This window comes from Haemaphysalis longicornis, unplaced genomic scaffold (assembly GCF_048455015.1).
Source record: "Haemaphysalis longicornis isolate Haplotype H1 unplaced genomic scaffold, Haemaphysalis longicornis Haplotype H1 scaffold_4, whole genome shotgun sequence".
In the NCBI taxonomy this organism is placed as follows: domain Eukaryota; kingdom Metazoa; phylum Arthropoda; class Arachnida; order Ixodida; family Ixodidae; genus Haemaphysalis; species Haemaphysalis longicornis.
This window is the reverse complement of record NW_027526361.1, coordinates 114,511,260-114,527,314: the sequence shown is the minus strand read 5'-3', so window position 1 is coordinate 114,527,314 and position 16,055 is coordinate 114,511,260. Positions and strand designations below refer to the sequence as shown.

Here is a 16,055-nt window from a genome sequence, read left to right as displayed (position 1 = left end):
AATGAAAAAAAAAAAAAATAAGAACTCAAATTTGCACTTGATGCATAGAGCAGGCAGTGGATTGACAACATGTGTGGTGTAATAAACACTAGGGTTGTCATCTGCCCGGTTTTTGACCGGCCTGCGCGGTTTTTTTAAACACCGAACCGGTTGCCATTCAGTACCTACAACCGGCCAGCATGCCGCGATTAGGTATTGTGATTTTTTTTGCCTATTTATAGGCGTCAATTCAGAAATTAGAGTGATAAATATGTGTCGACAAGCGAGCAGGTAAAATACGCGGACGAGCACGCTTCCCGAGATGAAGGGGGACCAAGGGGAGGACCAACGCAATGAAATGCCGCCCCAAGGTTCAAATGCAAAGAAGAGCTTTTAATGGACAAGTATGCGCCGCTACTTTTCAGTGCAGCACATTCCGAGCAATAACGAAAACCTCAGTCACCTTCAGTCCAAACATTACGTTGATTTCCCTCTAAGAAAATTCTACAATAAATGGCATTGCATGTAAAAAAAAAACGTGCCGTCTATTTTTCAACGCAAATTAAACATTCTATATACCATGCCCCCCCTTTTCCCGAAGGGCGCGTTTTAAATGCAGAGCATTTCATTAACTCACGATGTCACCCGCGTTGACGTCCGTAGTCGTAGTCCGCATCGCTCCCCCTACACTATATAAAAAATAATACTTACCGGCGCCAGGTTTCGATCCCACGACTCTGCGGGCGGAACGCAAGGTACATGGTGCTCTACCCACTGCGCCACAAAGCCGACACAGAATGGAAGGTTACGAACGCACCTTATATCCTTGACTCATTCAACCGTCGGCCACAGGTGCGCCCTCTCCCCCGCGTCCTCCTCGCCTTCTCTCCGCTCGCAACACCCTCTCTCGCCACGTTCGGTTCGGGCGCACAACAGGTGGGGACGTGCGCAACACCCTCTCTCGCTGCGTTGGGTTCGCGCTGAGCAACAGTCCGTTCGCGCTGAGCAACAGTCGGTTCGCGCGCAAGAACAGGTGGGGGCGCTCGCATCGCGCTCTCTCGCCGCGGTCGGTTCGCGCTTAAACCACATATGTCGTTCGCGCGCGCTCCGGTCGCTAACATCTGTGGTGTGATCGTTGATTGATTGATTGTAGGGTTTAACGCGCCGACACAGCGCAGGCGACGAGGCGCGCCGTAGTGGAGGGCTCCGGATTAATTTTGACCACCTGGGGATCTTTAACGTGCGCCGAAATCTCGTACACACGGGCGTTTTTGCTTTTCGCCTCCGTCAGAAAAGCGGCCGCCGCGGCCGGGAATCGAACCCGCGACCTTGTGCTCAGCAGCGCAACGCCTTAGCCACTGAGCCACTGCGGCGGGTGTGGTGTGATCGTGACGTCAACATCACGCATTCGTGTGGTGGCGCGATTTCGGCGCTATAACACTCTCTCGCGAGGGGCATTGGATTGGATTGGATTGGATTGGCTTGGATTGGTTTGGATTGGATTGGATTGGATTGCGTTGCCTCATAGCCGCGCCACGTTGCGTCATAGCCGCGGCAGGGGGTTCACGGCACGTTTCACATTTCACCATCGACTTCATCGACAGTGTCTACGCTGGAAGACAACAATTACAACAACAACAACTAATACGTAATCCATACGACTTGCAGGCGCGCCCCCCGCGGAAATGCTCTGCATTTGATCGTGCCCCTCGCGAGGGGGATGTTTACTTTTGTTTGAAGCAGTTTGCGAGTTCGCTTCACTGGCCCGGCTTTGGAAGAGGCCCTTAGCTTACGACGACCGAATTTGTCGTCCGTTCAGATCCCTCTTACAGGAGAAAAAGCGAGGCTGAATGCTTTGCGCGGTGTGACTAGTCACTTATGTAGGTGCGTATACATAGACGCCAACATTCCCAAAATACCGTTAGCGAGCAGTGGTTGTTGGAGAAGCTTACAGGCTGACCTAGGTCAGCCCGTAGCTTACCGTTTTTCTTTTCTTTTCGGGGTAAGGTGGCAATCCTAATGAACACCAATAAATGGGAGGGCATGCAGGGTGAAGGAATGGTTCAAAGAAGGTGGTGAAATAAGATTTGCGGTCAAGACATTGGGTATGGCCGACAGCGGAACGGGAGTTGTGAGGCACGTGTAGACTGGTGATCAAGATCGTTAATAGAGGCTTTGAGTCCTAGTTCCCCGTATGGGTGACACTGATGGAGGGTAATAATGCGTGCCTCCTCGACACAGCCCTGGAAGAGCTGAAGGCTGCGATGCCCGGCCTGTTCGACCTGCCCGTGGTGCCCATGCACGTGGACGACAAAGAGGACCTGTACCGCGTGCTCGAGTGGCAGCGGGTGGGAGCCAAGGCCATGATCCGGCACTACCTCAACGTCGAGACCATCCTCACGGTACGGGGGGGGGGGGGGGGGAGTCATTGCACGCCACTTGTGAGCTTGAACGGTGTTTGTTTGCAGCATTCAGCGGCCGTAGGTGGCGCCACCAGAAATCCAGTATGGTGGTTCGAGAGATTGTAAGACCGAGCCAGGCGCATGCCGGGTGTGCACACAGTGGCGTGTCACTGGGTCACTGTAGCACCGTACAACTAATATGACAGTTGAAAGGGAACATTGCCTTGTAGAAGGTGAAAAAGTTCGTGACGTGTTACATGTGTTGCGGGCTGAAGATAAGCTGTGGCCTGGCTTGCGCACCGATTTCTCCCCTTTGCCACAGCTGAGTGCTGCTGCCTGCTTTTTTTGCACACTCCGCAAAATGCCGCCGCTTCTTTGCGTTGTTATTTATTATTTGGAGGCCCACTTTGTCTGGGAGTGGCTACATTTTTTTTATTTGTTAATGAAGTGGTTTGGCGCCAAGCAATTCTGTACAGAGTGCCACAGAGACTGCCTGTTGTGGCCGCACGCTGAAAGCGTATCGCATTGTGTCTTGGCCTCACGCTGACCCCTCCGCCAAGGCAGGCGTCGCAAAATTGGGGTATCTTTCATGACTCCTGTCTTCGTGGCAGATATGACGCGACTATGGCAGTTCGCGATGACTACGGTATCTTATATTGTTATATGCTTTCAGTGTGTGAGTACAATTTCACGACACCTGCCGTCACGACGGGTTCGACGTTACGACAGCAGCGTGTGACGGCTACGGTAACTTGTGACGCCCTTATAGCGCGTGATGGCTATGATGTCATCTCATGACGCCTGCCTTTCTTTGAGGCGTGGACCACGCAACCGTGGCATTGCGCGGCGACTACAGTAACGTTTCACGGTGCCTGTGTTTGTGGTGGGATTGACGCGACGACGGGAGGTTGCGATGAGACTACGGCAAGTAGCGATGCGCTGTCAGGGTGAAAGGATTCTGGTGGTAACATTGCGATACTCTTTCATTACGCAGATATGACACTTTTACGGCACCTCCATTCATGGCAGGGTCGACGCGATGATAGCTGCGTGTGACGACAAACGGCAAGCTTTTTCAACGCCTGCCATCGTAGCTGGGCCTTTTTTTGTGTGTGCATGATGGGCTTCTCGATTTAAAGCTTATAACGATCCATTCTTGAGTCGGACATCAAGGAGAAAGGAGCGGAGGTTTGCCATGCCACAGCACTGCGGTACGCAGCACTTTTAAAACTATGGATTGACTACACGCACAACGTTTGTTCTGCTTGCGTTCCAGCGTCTCTTGCCTGTTTTTCTGCTTTTTTTCGCTAAACAAGGCCATAAACCACCCACACCAACTAGCCCGAAGTTACACTCAACTAATCCAAGGACGCAGGTTCTTCTGGCCACGGCGGCCACTTTTTTGATGGAGGCAAAAAGCGAAAACGCCCGTGTTCGAGATTTCGGCGCATGTTAAAGATCCTCAGGTGGTCAAAATTAACCCAGAGCCGTCCACTACGGCGTGCCTTATCGCCAGTGTAGCGTCGGCACGTTAAATCCCTCAATCAATCAAATCACTCAACAAATTGTAAACACACAGAGAAAAGAACTGATGTTTAGGTGCAGCCACTGCAGCCGACACAGCGGCGTTGGCTGCAGCCGACACTGCAGCCGACATCTTTCGACTAGTTCCGGCGGCCACCGTGCAGCGGCGCCACTGTTGGTGAAGGTTGTGAATGAAGGCCGTGTCACTTCACTTCCTCACCTAAACCTAATAAGGTTGCATTTAGCTTCGTTCAATGAAGGAGGAAGGACGAAATACGATACTTGGCTGACTGACAGAGCCCAGTACAGTAAAACCTCGTCACAAGAGACCCTCAAGGGACCCAGGAAACGTGTCTCTTGTAACCAAGGTCTCTTGTATGCAATGTTGCTAGCATGGCGAACATAGGAAAGCCAACCAAACCACTTTCATTCAAATGTCTCTTATAACCAAATGTCTCTTGTAACAGTGTCTCTTGTAACGAGGTTTTACTGTAGCAGCACTCGAACTGAAAGTGCTTTTGCTTTTGGTCCAAACCTAATGTGTGAACACCTCTTTTAAAATTGCAAGAATGATGCACAGTGTAACGAATCAGCGCAAGGTACTTTGCCGTAGCCCTGTGTGCGCTAGATACCCCGGCTGCAGCCAAGTTTTGTGCATTGCGGGAAAGCTGCATGTTTGGCAATGAAGTCAGCTCATCAGGAGCTCTCATGTTGGGGCAAGCCAGAGCCTTGCTGCTGCATAGTTTCTCAGGGCCTGTGAGTGACGGCCGTAGGTGTTGCGAGAACTGGTACAAACTGGCTTCAGCAAAGGTGTGTTTGAGGATGCCTTCTGTGAGTGGTGGCCGTCCTTCATCTCTCCAGCCCAACGTGCACTGGCCTCTGAGGAAACCATCACAAAACCAGTGGGAGGTGCTTTGTGTATTTGTACTGTTGTAGCCATGTGCAACACGCTGAACTTAACTTATTATTATTATTTTTTTTGATAGACTGCGATGAGGCTGTTTTGACGAGCTGGTGAACGCGTTCTTGGGCTCTTGCGGAGAACGTTTCTCTGCCCGTTCGAGTTGTCATGTTGTAAGCATGCCAGTGGGCTGCTACCTGTATCATTGTAGTTCTCTACTTGCCATATATTAAACAAGTTAAGTTTGGCCGTTTGGTTCTTCGTCGTCAGAATGGAGGCAACTCTCCTGCAAGCAATTAGCCAACCACGCTACCTCAACATGGCGGGGGTTGTAGTCGTACGCCTTCGCCCTTGCAATGGCAGTGTTGTTTTTTCCTCTTCCAGCTTTGCGGTTGTGCTGAGGCACATGTGACTGGTTCTGTGCACAGTCTGTTCACGACCAGCATTGAGGCGAAACAGGTGCATGTTGTTTGTGTGTGGTTGAGCCTCCCCCTCCCCCACCCCGATGCTTGTTGCAGACCATGCTGGAGCAGTGCCGCTACTTCCACGTGCCCCTGGGCAACCTGCCGAGGGACGCCATCATGTTTGGCTGCGACCTCTTCTACGCCCGCCACCTGCAGAGGCAGAACTTTGTGCTCTGGTGCTCCCGCACCGACAGGCCCGACCTGGGCGGCAAGGAGGCCGACGACAACTGGTGGGGGGGCCAGCCCGCTTCTACCATTATACAGTGCTTGTCTGTTGAGGTTGCTGTTCCCCTCTGCTGTTACACTTATTTGGTGAAAAGGAAAAAAAATGTATGTTGCTTTTTTTTTACTTGAAGCCTTAGATGTGATGCATGCATTTGTGTCTGTATTTGCAAACTGGCTGTAGGTATGTGCTATGTATGGTTTTTGAACTTTACTCTTTTATTTTGCCACCATCTTTCCTATGTATGTATCTTCTTTTTCTTTGCCACTCTTTGGCACTCTTGCCATAAAAACGCACATACCACTACTTTTACTCTGCCTTGTAGCTGCAAAGTAGCATTGTTTGTCCTCATGCCCCTGTTTTATAGTGTAGAAGTTGTTTGAAGTCAGTGCTAATCAGTGCTACCTATTTTGTCAGTGCTGCATTAATAGCGTGTTTACCACTTGTGAAAGCATAAACTCTAGCAGCTTTGCTCTGCACAAATACTGCTGGGTGGTGCTCTGCTACTGTGGGATAAGGTGTTTGTGTCATTACAGAATGGCTCCAGAACTGTATGCACCTCTCTTGCAGTGCCCTAGCTGAAGTGGACATGGCCTCTGTGGCTGAAGTGAACAACCCCGGGGCGTACACTTCAATATGCGTCGAGATGGATCTCAACGGCTTGGCTGTGACCACAATACTCCAGGTAAGTTTCCCAAACTAGGAAACGCACGGGGAGATGTGGGACTGGCACCCATTCTGTTCCTCCCCGGGCATTGTATGGTTTCCTTCCATAAAAACGGTCAAAACTCGGGAAAGGGAGGCGGTGGGGAAACTTTCTGGGCACTGCTAGGCGTCTACATTGGAAATCAGCTAGCCTATCTAGCACAGTTCCAAGGGCCTGGCTTTTGTCTAGCCCTTTGGCCATAAAGGTGGCGCATTACAGGGAGAGCTGTATGAGGGGAACTTTTTTGAAAAAACTTAGACACAATTGGTCATTTATCCGTGTGTAGAAAAAAGAAAAACCCAAAGAAGGTTACCACGGTGTGCCATTAGAGTAGTTAATTGTAGATTTTATTTATTTATTTCCAGAATAATGCCAGCCTTGCATAAGGCCCTCGGCAGGAGTGGTGTACAATGTAACGTGTACAAAAGGAAAAGCCTGCACAAACAGTTGAAAATGCCAAGTAATGCAAGTTGCCTACAAGTGTTTTAGAGGGAACAGGGGACAGCAAGCAAAACAATACCGAAATGCAAAAAAAAAAAAAAAAAAAAAGATGGTGGAACATGTAGTTTAGTCAACCAAACTGTCGCGGCACGTGACTGAATTGCAGCTAAGACCCTACAAAGGAGAAGCAGAGGTTAGCAGTTACTTCACTGCATTTGCAGAAACGTGATGTGCAGGGTTCGCACAGGTCCTTGAAAACCTTGAAAACCCTTGAATTTAGAAGCGTCAATTTCAAGGCCTGGAAAGTCCTGGAATTTTTAAATGGTCCTTGAATATCCTTGATTTTTCCGGAGAGAATCAATGGCCCTGCATTTTCACAAGAATTTAAAGTGTTTGTAATGGATTTTAGGTGTTAACAAATGTAAAGAAACATTGCAAAAATTAAGTTTCAGTGTATTGTATGAAATTACAAGTTTGGTGGATTTTCATTATTACAAGGCAGCATTGGGAGCAGGCACTTGTCAATCCAATCTATATCATGATACAATCCAGTGAAAGCCAGCTTCTGTTCTCTATCTTGCATCTTCCATCTAGTCTGTGCCTCATTCGCTCCATCTACGTTTGCTTTTACGTGCAAATGGTGGACGTGCACATAGTTCATCCTGCCTTGAAGCAACACTTGCTCGACTTAATTCCAGCTGATGCTCTTGCTGACAAATCAGGAGATGCAGGCAACATGAACTAAGTTTTGAAATCAAACAGCCTCAGAAAAACACAAAGAAAAAAGAAAAACCTGTAAATACCAGCCATGAAATAAAAAAGATAAAGCTGGGGGAGTATTTACGAACCCGTTAGCACCTATTTAAATGTGCACTAATGTGCTTAGGTATTGTGCAATAAAAAACTTTTGTATTGTGTTGGAAAGGTTATAAGTAATCCCAGATAAATCATTAGATGGGGACCTTGAAAATGTGTTTTCTGGTCCTTGAAAGTCCTTTAAAACCCTTGAATTTTTGCTTTTGAAGCCTGTACGAACCCTGGATGTGGCTCTTCCCTGCTGACTTAGCACCATCGTCGCTTCGACGCCCACTTTCTTTTCCACAGTCTCAGAACCTGACGGAACTGGAAGGTGTGAGCTCGAGCGTTGCTTTTGACGCTGGCGGATCGGCGTGTGTCTCCCTGGACAACCTGGTGGGTGGTGCACAGCAGCAGGGAGCGGCAGGACCTTCCCTGACCAGCTACGACGACGTGGCACTCTCGGCCAGCGCCTTCCGCGTGCTCCGCTCCATGGTTGCCGGCTGGATGCGCGATGTGGCCATCTACCGCAATGTCTTCGCCGACTACCAGCTGGCACACGTCTTCCGGTGCGTTATCATTTGCAGCTGCGCTCAAGTGCTGTAAATTCTTGCGTAACATGATCAGTTTTCCAGTTCTTGGTGAATGAACACTTGCTTTTTGTATTTCATGTATGACAGAATGAATTCCACGTGTAAAGAAGCGCGGTTGTGCTTAGTTTATGCCTCATTTGCCACAAATGGTGCACGAGGTGTTAAGTGACTGTAGGTCTTTCATTTGAATCAGATTGTTTTTCGTCTGTAACCACGAAATATGGAGCCAGAAACAGAGTGAAAGAATGTAGGCGACACAGAGTTGTGTCTATGACACATTCACTCATGTCTTGCTCTGTTCTTCATAACGAACAATGGACCTAATCCTCCCATATGACCTTTATCTACAGCAGAACCTCATTGATAAGTTCAAACAGTTAAAACAAAACAAACAAACAAAAAAAACGCGAGGGAGGAACGTACTACGGGGAATTTTTAGTGTTCACAATTGAGAGTGTACTAACCAGGAAATCGTACAAACCGAGAACGTATCATCGCAGTTCTACAGTGTATACCTGCTGACTCAGTGGAAAAAGGTGTGCTGCTGAGCCCATGGAGGCAGGGTTGATCCCGGCTGTGGTGGCTGCTTTTCTGGTGTCGGTAAAAAGCGAAAATGCCTGGGTGCTGCAATGTAGGCGCGCGTTGTAGGTCCCCAGGTGGCCAAAATAAATCTGGAGCGCCCCACTAGGGCATGCCTCATAGCCTAAGTGTAGCTTCGATATATTAAACACCTTTTCTTTCTTTTTGCTGAAAATTTATTGTGTGTATTAGGTGTGAAGCTGGATAAATTGTGCACGTAATGTCATGCTTAGTCTTATGCCCCGTTTGCCACAAAAGGTGTATGAGGCATCAATTACTAGGTCTCCCATTTTGAATCGGACTGTGATGTTTTTGAATACGAGACACGGAGCCAGAAACAGAACGCAGGAATGTAGTTGACACAGAGCTGTGTCCATGACACATTATGCCTCTGTCCTTTCATAATGAACAGTGAGCCTAGTCACCCATGCTTCTACACGACCTTTGTCTGTAATTTTGCGTTCATCGTTATTTTCTCGACTTTCCAGGTGGCTGAAGAGCTCGCAGGCTTTGCTGTACGAACCAGTTCTGAAGAGGATTCTTAACAACCTCATGAAGAAGATGTTTACACAGGTTAGTAATGTAGGGTGCTTTTTTCGCTGTCAGCTCACAGTCTCCGAAAGCTTGCAAAATTTTCGCATCATGGGCAAGATCCTAATTATCGCAGTCCTTTACCAATTTGAAACACATCAAACTTGGATGGAGTCCTGCCTCATTATGGAAATAGCTGCTTCCTTCAATGTGACAGAGATCCTTATTTTAGTGCAGGGAAGTTAGAAAAATTAAAGTAATCCAGAAATGAATGCGCTTAGCTACATTTCTTCCCTGATTTCTTGAAGGGGCACGAAGACAACATACAACATTGCTTTATCTGAGAGGATGGGTAGCTCGTACCTCGCTACAAGTTTGTCCAATGGGAAACATTGCTGCCACCATTGCTGAAAATGTGTAAAGTTGCTATGAAAACAAAAGGCAACTTTGTTCAACTCACTCAGCTGCATTCCAGCCACAGAGGACGTTTTTCAACCGAGAAAATGCAAGATATGTTGAAACAGTTTAAAATTTCGCTTTACAGTGACGCAGTATGAACAGAAGTGACTGAAGATGCAGTTATCAGTGGGTTAGCTGCCTGTTTGCATTCAAGTGGTACGATTGAATGGTACTAGGGGTCCCACTACTATTGCCCAGACACATTTCTTGGCGGTGGCTTATGTCAGCGACTGACAACTGTTCAAACAATATTATGTTACGTCATAGGGAAATTGCTGTAAAGTGCCTGGGTAGCATCTTGATTACTTGTTTAAAGTTTGTGATAAAATTGGTATCATTGTTACTAGAACAAGCTTCTATTTTGTATACATGGCCCCTTTTGAAGGGGTGGATTTTTACATGAACCGCTTGCTAGGCAATATTCATCGTCGTCATCATCATCAGACTATCTACACCCACTGCAGGGCAAAGGCCTCTCCCATGGATCTCCAATTATCCTGGTCCTGTGCTAAGTGCGACCAATTTATCCTTGCAAACTTCTTGATCTCATCTGCCCATCTAACTTTCTGCCGCCCCCTGTCGCGCTTGCCTTCTCTAGGGATCCACTCTGTTGCCTGTACTGACCAACGGTTATCTCGCCTTCGCATTACATGCCCTGCCCACGCCCACACCCATGTCCTTAGCACGCGTTTGTTCCCTCACCCACTCCGTTCTCTTCTTGTCCCTTAATGTTACACCTATCATCCTTCGTTCCATTGCTGGCTGAGTCGTCCTCAATTAAGTTGGTTGAACCCTTTTAATGAGCCTCCAAGTTTCTGCTCCGTAGGTAAGTACTGTTAAGATGCAGCTGTCATACACTTCCTTCTTTAGGCCGTATTGTGACATGCCAGAAAACCCCCTTTCCCCCCTCTCTCTCTCGATACCCGCTCCCCCAGGAGACTTTCGTTGTTTGCGTTTGCACTGGTGTGTAGTTGGAGCTCCTGAATTTCTCTGTGATCTGCTTATGGTGCTTGGCAGGGCATTGTGCTCTTGTTGTGGAGGGTGCGCGTGTTGTGTGGTGAAAATGCCGACGCATCCCCTCCCCCTCCCCCTCTGGTGGCCAGCTGCTGATGGAGTTTGAGCGGCTGGGCATGGTGGTGGTGTACGGGAGCACCAGTCGGCTGGTGCTGTGCACCAAGCGGCGCCGCCTGCCAGACGGCCTGGCACATGCCGAGTACGTCATCAACGGCGTGCGCGGCAGGGAGCTCTTCCACAGCCTCGACCTGGCCGTGCGCGCTGCCTGGGAGCTGCTGCTCTGGCTGGACCCGGTGGGTGGCCCCCTTGCGTGGCTCTGTCGCGTATGATGGTACTTGCCTTCACCATGTCGGATAATCATTGATCGTCATTATTGTGAGCCGGTTTTCTCAAACCAGGGTTTACACACTCTTCACCGATGTGAGGGGAGTAATAAAGAGTGGGTGCTTACAAGTGCCCTCTATGGCTGGCCATTTTCTCCAATGCTGCTTCTCAGTGATGCATGAAAGAGCAAGAGGTTGGTTGCCTCTGTCATGAGAGACACTGGCAGATGAGTAAGCAGTGGAGTACAAGAACCAAATCATCATCTCTTCTCTGCTCAAAAAGGATAGCACTGAAGAGTGTGTGAAAGTTCATCCTTCACCTGTCGTCACACACTGTGTGCGCCCACCAATTCCACCGAAAGAGGAACTAACGCTGGCTTGTACCAACGATTGTCACAAAATACTGTAGAACTCCGTTGATATGTTCCCGGTTCATACGATTTCCCAGTTACTACGCTCTCAGTTGTGAACACTAAAAATGCCCCATAGCGTTACGGTGTTTTTTCCCCAGTTACTACATCTCTGGATAACACGATTTCCCGACAAGTACGTTCAAAACTTTAAAAAAGTTATCCAACTACGACTGGATGATATGTCTTATGGTGAACAAGAAACGTGCTGACACGTGTGCAGACTGAGCCTCTGCGTGCACGGCGCAGTAAGGAGGCACCGAGTAGTGGTCAGGCCGCCTGGGTCACCATGGCGGCTTTCCTGCAGTGCTGGGCTTGCCGGAGTCATTTGGTAACGCGGCTGCCTTTAGCCAACGTCACTTGTATAACGACGTCCCAACGTGCAAAACGCTAACCTTTGAAGAAATCGTGGCGGAATCACGCCATGAAGCAGCGGCGGCGCTAAACGAAACCTTCGAGAAAGATGGCGGCGGCGACGAGGAGGAAGAGGTGGCGTCTCCGGCTGCTGCATATGCTGAGGCTGTAGTCGGCTTGGATGCGGTGCAGAGTTACTTTCGCGCGAAGGACAATCCCAGTGCGTGCAAAAGTCTGCAGTGTTTAGAAAAGGAGCTGTTGCTCTCAAATGACCGCAACATGCGCCAGCAGATGTTGGCAGACATGTACAAGTGAGAAAGGCCATTAAATGCTCATGTTCGTCTCTTGATCGCTTTTTCTTTTTTTTACTGTAATGGATCATACGTTTTCCCGGATAGTGCATTTCTGCCTCGCTTTTTTTTTTTAATGTATCAACAAGGCTCTACTGTATTACTCGGCCATTACCAGTGATGCAGCTTTATTTAGTTTATCCAAACTATACCCAAACTGCATTGAGAGAGCACAAACTAGCAAGAAAGATTAAGATTTTTTTTTTTTTGCTTTATAGAGTAAAATCTCGGTGATACGAATTTCACGGCGACGTGTGAAATATCTGTATCGTCCAAAGCTCATATCATCAAAACATACACAAAATGAAAGATAAATAAATTTCTTTGTGGGAGAAAAAATTTCTTGTATCCGTCTGCACTTTCTTCTTACTAAGATCTTCAATGATTGACTTCTGGAAGGTGTTAAATTGTGCGCAAGTGATTTCGCAAATGTTTTCACCCGCCACTGCACACCTCAGCACTTCAAGTGCCAGCACCAGGTGCGTTTCAGCCGTCGTGCAAGGCTTGTAAAGACCCAAAAATGCTTTGCTGTGCACTTGCTGGAACAATGGAACCCAACAAGCATGAGCGAACTCAAGCGAAGGGCAAAGCTGACGTGCTGACACGTGTGCAGACTGAGCCTCTGCGTGCACGGCGCAGTAAGGAGGCACCGAGTAGTGGTCAGGCCGCCTGGGTCACCATGGCGGCTTTCCTGCAGTGCTGGGCTTGCCGGAGTCATTTGGTAACGCGGCTGCCTTTAGCCAACGTCATTTGTATAACGACGTCCCAACGTGCAAAACGCTAACCTTTGAAGAAATCGTGGCGGAATCACGCCATGAAGCAGCGGCGGCGCTAAACGAAACCTTCGAGAAAGATGGCGGTGGCGACGAGGAGGAAGAGGTGGCGTCTCCGGCTGCTGCATATGCTGAGGCTGTAGTCGGCTTGGATGCGGTGCAGAGTTACTTTCGCGCGAAGGACAATCCCAGTGCGTGCAAAAGTCTGCAGTGTTTAGAAAAGGAGCTGTTGCTCTCAAATGACCGCAACATGCGCCAGCAGATGTTGGCAGACATGTACAAGTGAGAAAGGCCATTAAATGCTCATGTTCGTCTCTTGATCGCTTTTTTTTTTTTTTTACTGTAATGGATCATACGTTTTCCCGGATAGTGCATTTCTGCCTCGCTTTTTTTTTTTAATGTATCAACAAGGCTCTACTGTATTACTCGGCCATTACCAGTGATGCAGCTTTATTTAGTTTATCCAAACTATACCCAAACTGCATTGAGAGAGCACAAACTAGCAAGAAAGATTAAGATTTTTTTTTTTGCTTTATAGAGTAAAATCTCGGTGATACGAATTTCACGGCGACGTGTGAAATATGTGTATCGTCCAAAGCTCATATCATCAAAACATACACAAAATGAAAGATAAATAAATTTCTTTGTGGGAGAAAAAAATTTCTTGTATCCGTCTGCACTTTCTTCTTACTAAGATCTTCAATGATTGACTTCTGGAAGGTGTTAAATTGTGCACAAGTGATTTCGCAAATGTTTTCACCCGCCACTGCACACCTCAGCACTTCAAGTGCCAGCACCAGGTGCGTTTCAGCCGTCGTGCAAGGCTTGTAAAGACCCACAAATGCTTTGCTGTGCACTTGCTGGAACAATGGAACCCAACAAGCATGAGCGAACTCAAGCGAAGGGCAAAGCGGTGGCATGTGGCGGCGGCGGCGTTGCCATATGCAGTTTGTAGGAAGGAGCTTGTAGGCAAGGATCTTCTTGCTCATGGACTCAGTGGCTCGCTGCATCCGTGGAATTGGGCGGTCCCTGTTGCCGTTAGCGTTTTATCGAGACCCCGTTTCAACGCTTGCGTCACTCAAAATCTACTTTACGAGCAAAATTTTGTGTCTAGTTGTCCTTGTCCATGAAACTTCGTTACAGTGAAATTTCGGCAAACGGGACTTCGTTCCACAGAGGGTGAAAATACATTGTGTGCATACACGTAAAGTTAAAAAAGTGCTGTGGTTCGTTACATTGGGGGTCTCTTTACACTGAAGTTCATTATATCGAGGTTTGACTGTATTGGTATGGTTTTGATCGTGCTTCGATTTTGACTCGAGATGGTTCGTGTGGCTAGCACAAATTGGTACCGTAAAATAAACTATTAGTGCAAAAAATAAAAAAAAAATAAAAAAAAATCCCTGCATTGCAAAGTATTTTCGGCTTGTAATTCCCATTATGTACCTCATTTCGGGGGCCAAACTGGCTGAATATTATGCCACATTTAAATCTTTCGTTTGCAGGCCAACCACGGTGGTGTCCAGCGAAAGCTGGAGGAGCCAGAGGAGGAAGAGGAGTCCGCCGATGACGAGGTATCCAGTCCTTCCATTATTCACTCTCTTCTTCAAATTCTGGTGATTCAGGCCAGGCAAACTCCTGCTCTCTCTCTCTCCCATTCAAACCCAGGCTGAAGTGCGCATGTTCTGGAACCTGGCGCACTTCCTACCCGAGGCCGGCGCTGTCCAAGACAACTTCAATGTAAGTGGTCGAGTAATTTTTCTGGGTGCAAGCGTTGGCAGTGTGGACTGTCAGTGTTGGCGAAAGCATAAACTGTGCTACCATCATCTCGCTGAGACGAAGCGATATTTATTTAGTAATGAATAAATGAAGTGACGTTTATTTTTTTTTTTTAAGTGGTCACTCATGGACCCAGCTTTTTAAATGTTGTATGCTGCTTTGTTGGCAAGTGTATGGTGTATTTCACTTGCCTCATCTGCGTAATATAACTCGGTATGTGGAGTTGTGAAGCTTCCAGTAGGTCCTGTGTGTCCCGAACTCCTCAAGAGCTACCTTCGTACTCTATTAATAACTCCCTTCTAGAAAATGTGTCATGTTACAAATACCTAGGTGTTCACCTTTCAGCTGACCTTACATGGAACATTCACACGGATTATGTCGTCAATAACACTAACCGGGCATTAGGATACCTTCGGCGTAATTTTTCAAGAGCACCTTCTTCACTAAAACTACTACTTTACAAGACGCTGGTTCGGCCGAAGCTTGAATATGCGGCATCACTCTGGGATTCAAGCCAAGTTAACCTGACTCAAAAAGTAGAATTAGTTCAGAATAACGCAGCCCGTTACATACTATCCGATTATAACCGTACCTCCAGTGTCACACACATGAAATTGAGGCTTAACCTACCATCTCTAGCGTCTCGTCGTAAAGTTCTTCGTCTGTGTCTTTTCCATAAAATATTCTATCACCCCGAACTACGCAGTGAATTCGTTGAAGCGCCTCATTACATTTCTGCTCGTTTAGACCACTCAAATAAAGTCAGGATACCCCATGCACGGACTAACGCTTTCTCACAGTCATTTTTCCCCCGGACAGCCACAGACTGGAACCACCTTCCTGATTCCAGTGCCTGTATACAAATTCCGGTATTGTTCAAAAACACCTTAGCTAACATTGTATACTAGGAATGTTTTTGTACTTACCTGCCTTAATCACTGTTTACTGTACTTATTTGCTTTGTTACCTAGATAACATTGTATAATTAGGAAATGTTTTGTGCTTTATATTGCCTCTAATTTCACTCACCGTATTTCTGTATTACCCACTCCCCTCTGTAATGCCTTCGGGCCTTGAGGGTATAATAAATAAATAAATAAATAAATAAAAAGCATACCTGGTTTGACTGACCTCTTGCCGTGGGGTCAAACAGGGGCAAGTGATTAACCTGCCATCTGTCTACCGGAAGTTGAAGTAATAATCAGCTGCTTGTCCCTGCTTCATCTAGCCACGGAGGAATAGCTGTGGAAACATCAGAAAACGTTTCTTAATTCAGTGTTTATTTATTTTAGTTTTAAGAGGAGTATCATTAAATGAGCTGTAAATGTTCGGAAAAGTCGGGGTTTTATTCCCTCGATGCTGCACAAATGTGTTTGCTCTTTCTTTACTAGGAAAGGGGAGATACACATGCAGGGGCCGAATTGTGAATCAGCGTTTTGCAACTGGCCATGGTGT

General features: G+C 47.5%; 1 protein-coding gene across 1 annotated transcript in view; it reads left to right on the top strand.

The window, feature by feature from the left end:
* Pole1 (DNA polymerase epsilon catalytic subunit 1) overlaps nucleotides 1-16,055 on the top strand; it is an 84,429-nt gene that overhangs the window by 53,564 nt on the left and 14,810 nt on the right. Inside the window, exons 37-44 of the mRNA XM_077707573.1 lie at nucleotides 2,221-2,381; nucleotides 5,325-5,500; nucleotides 6,064-6,178; nucleotides 7,745-8,004; nucleotides 9,096-9,180; nucleotides 10,701-10,904; nucleotides 14,327-14,395; nucleotides 14,490-14,561. Of these exons, the coding sequence (XP_077563699.1) occupies nucleotides 2,221-2,381; nucleotides 5,325-5,500; nucleotides 6,064-6,178; nucleotides 7,745-8,004; nucleotides 9,096-9,180; nucleotides 10,701-10,904; nucleotides 14,327-14,395; nucleotides 14,490-14,561 (1,142 nt within the window). The remainder of the gene's footprint in view (nucleotides 1-2,220; nucleotides 2,382-5,324; nucleotides 5,501-6,063; nucleotides 6,179-7,744; nucleotides 8,005-9,095; nucleotides 9,181-10,700; nucleotides 10,905-14,326; nucleotides 14,396-14,489; nucleotides 14,562-16,055) is intronic.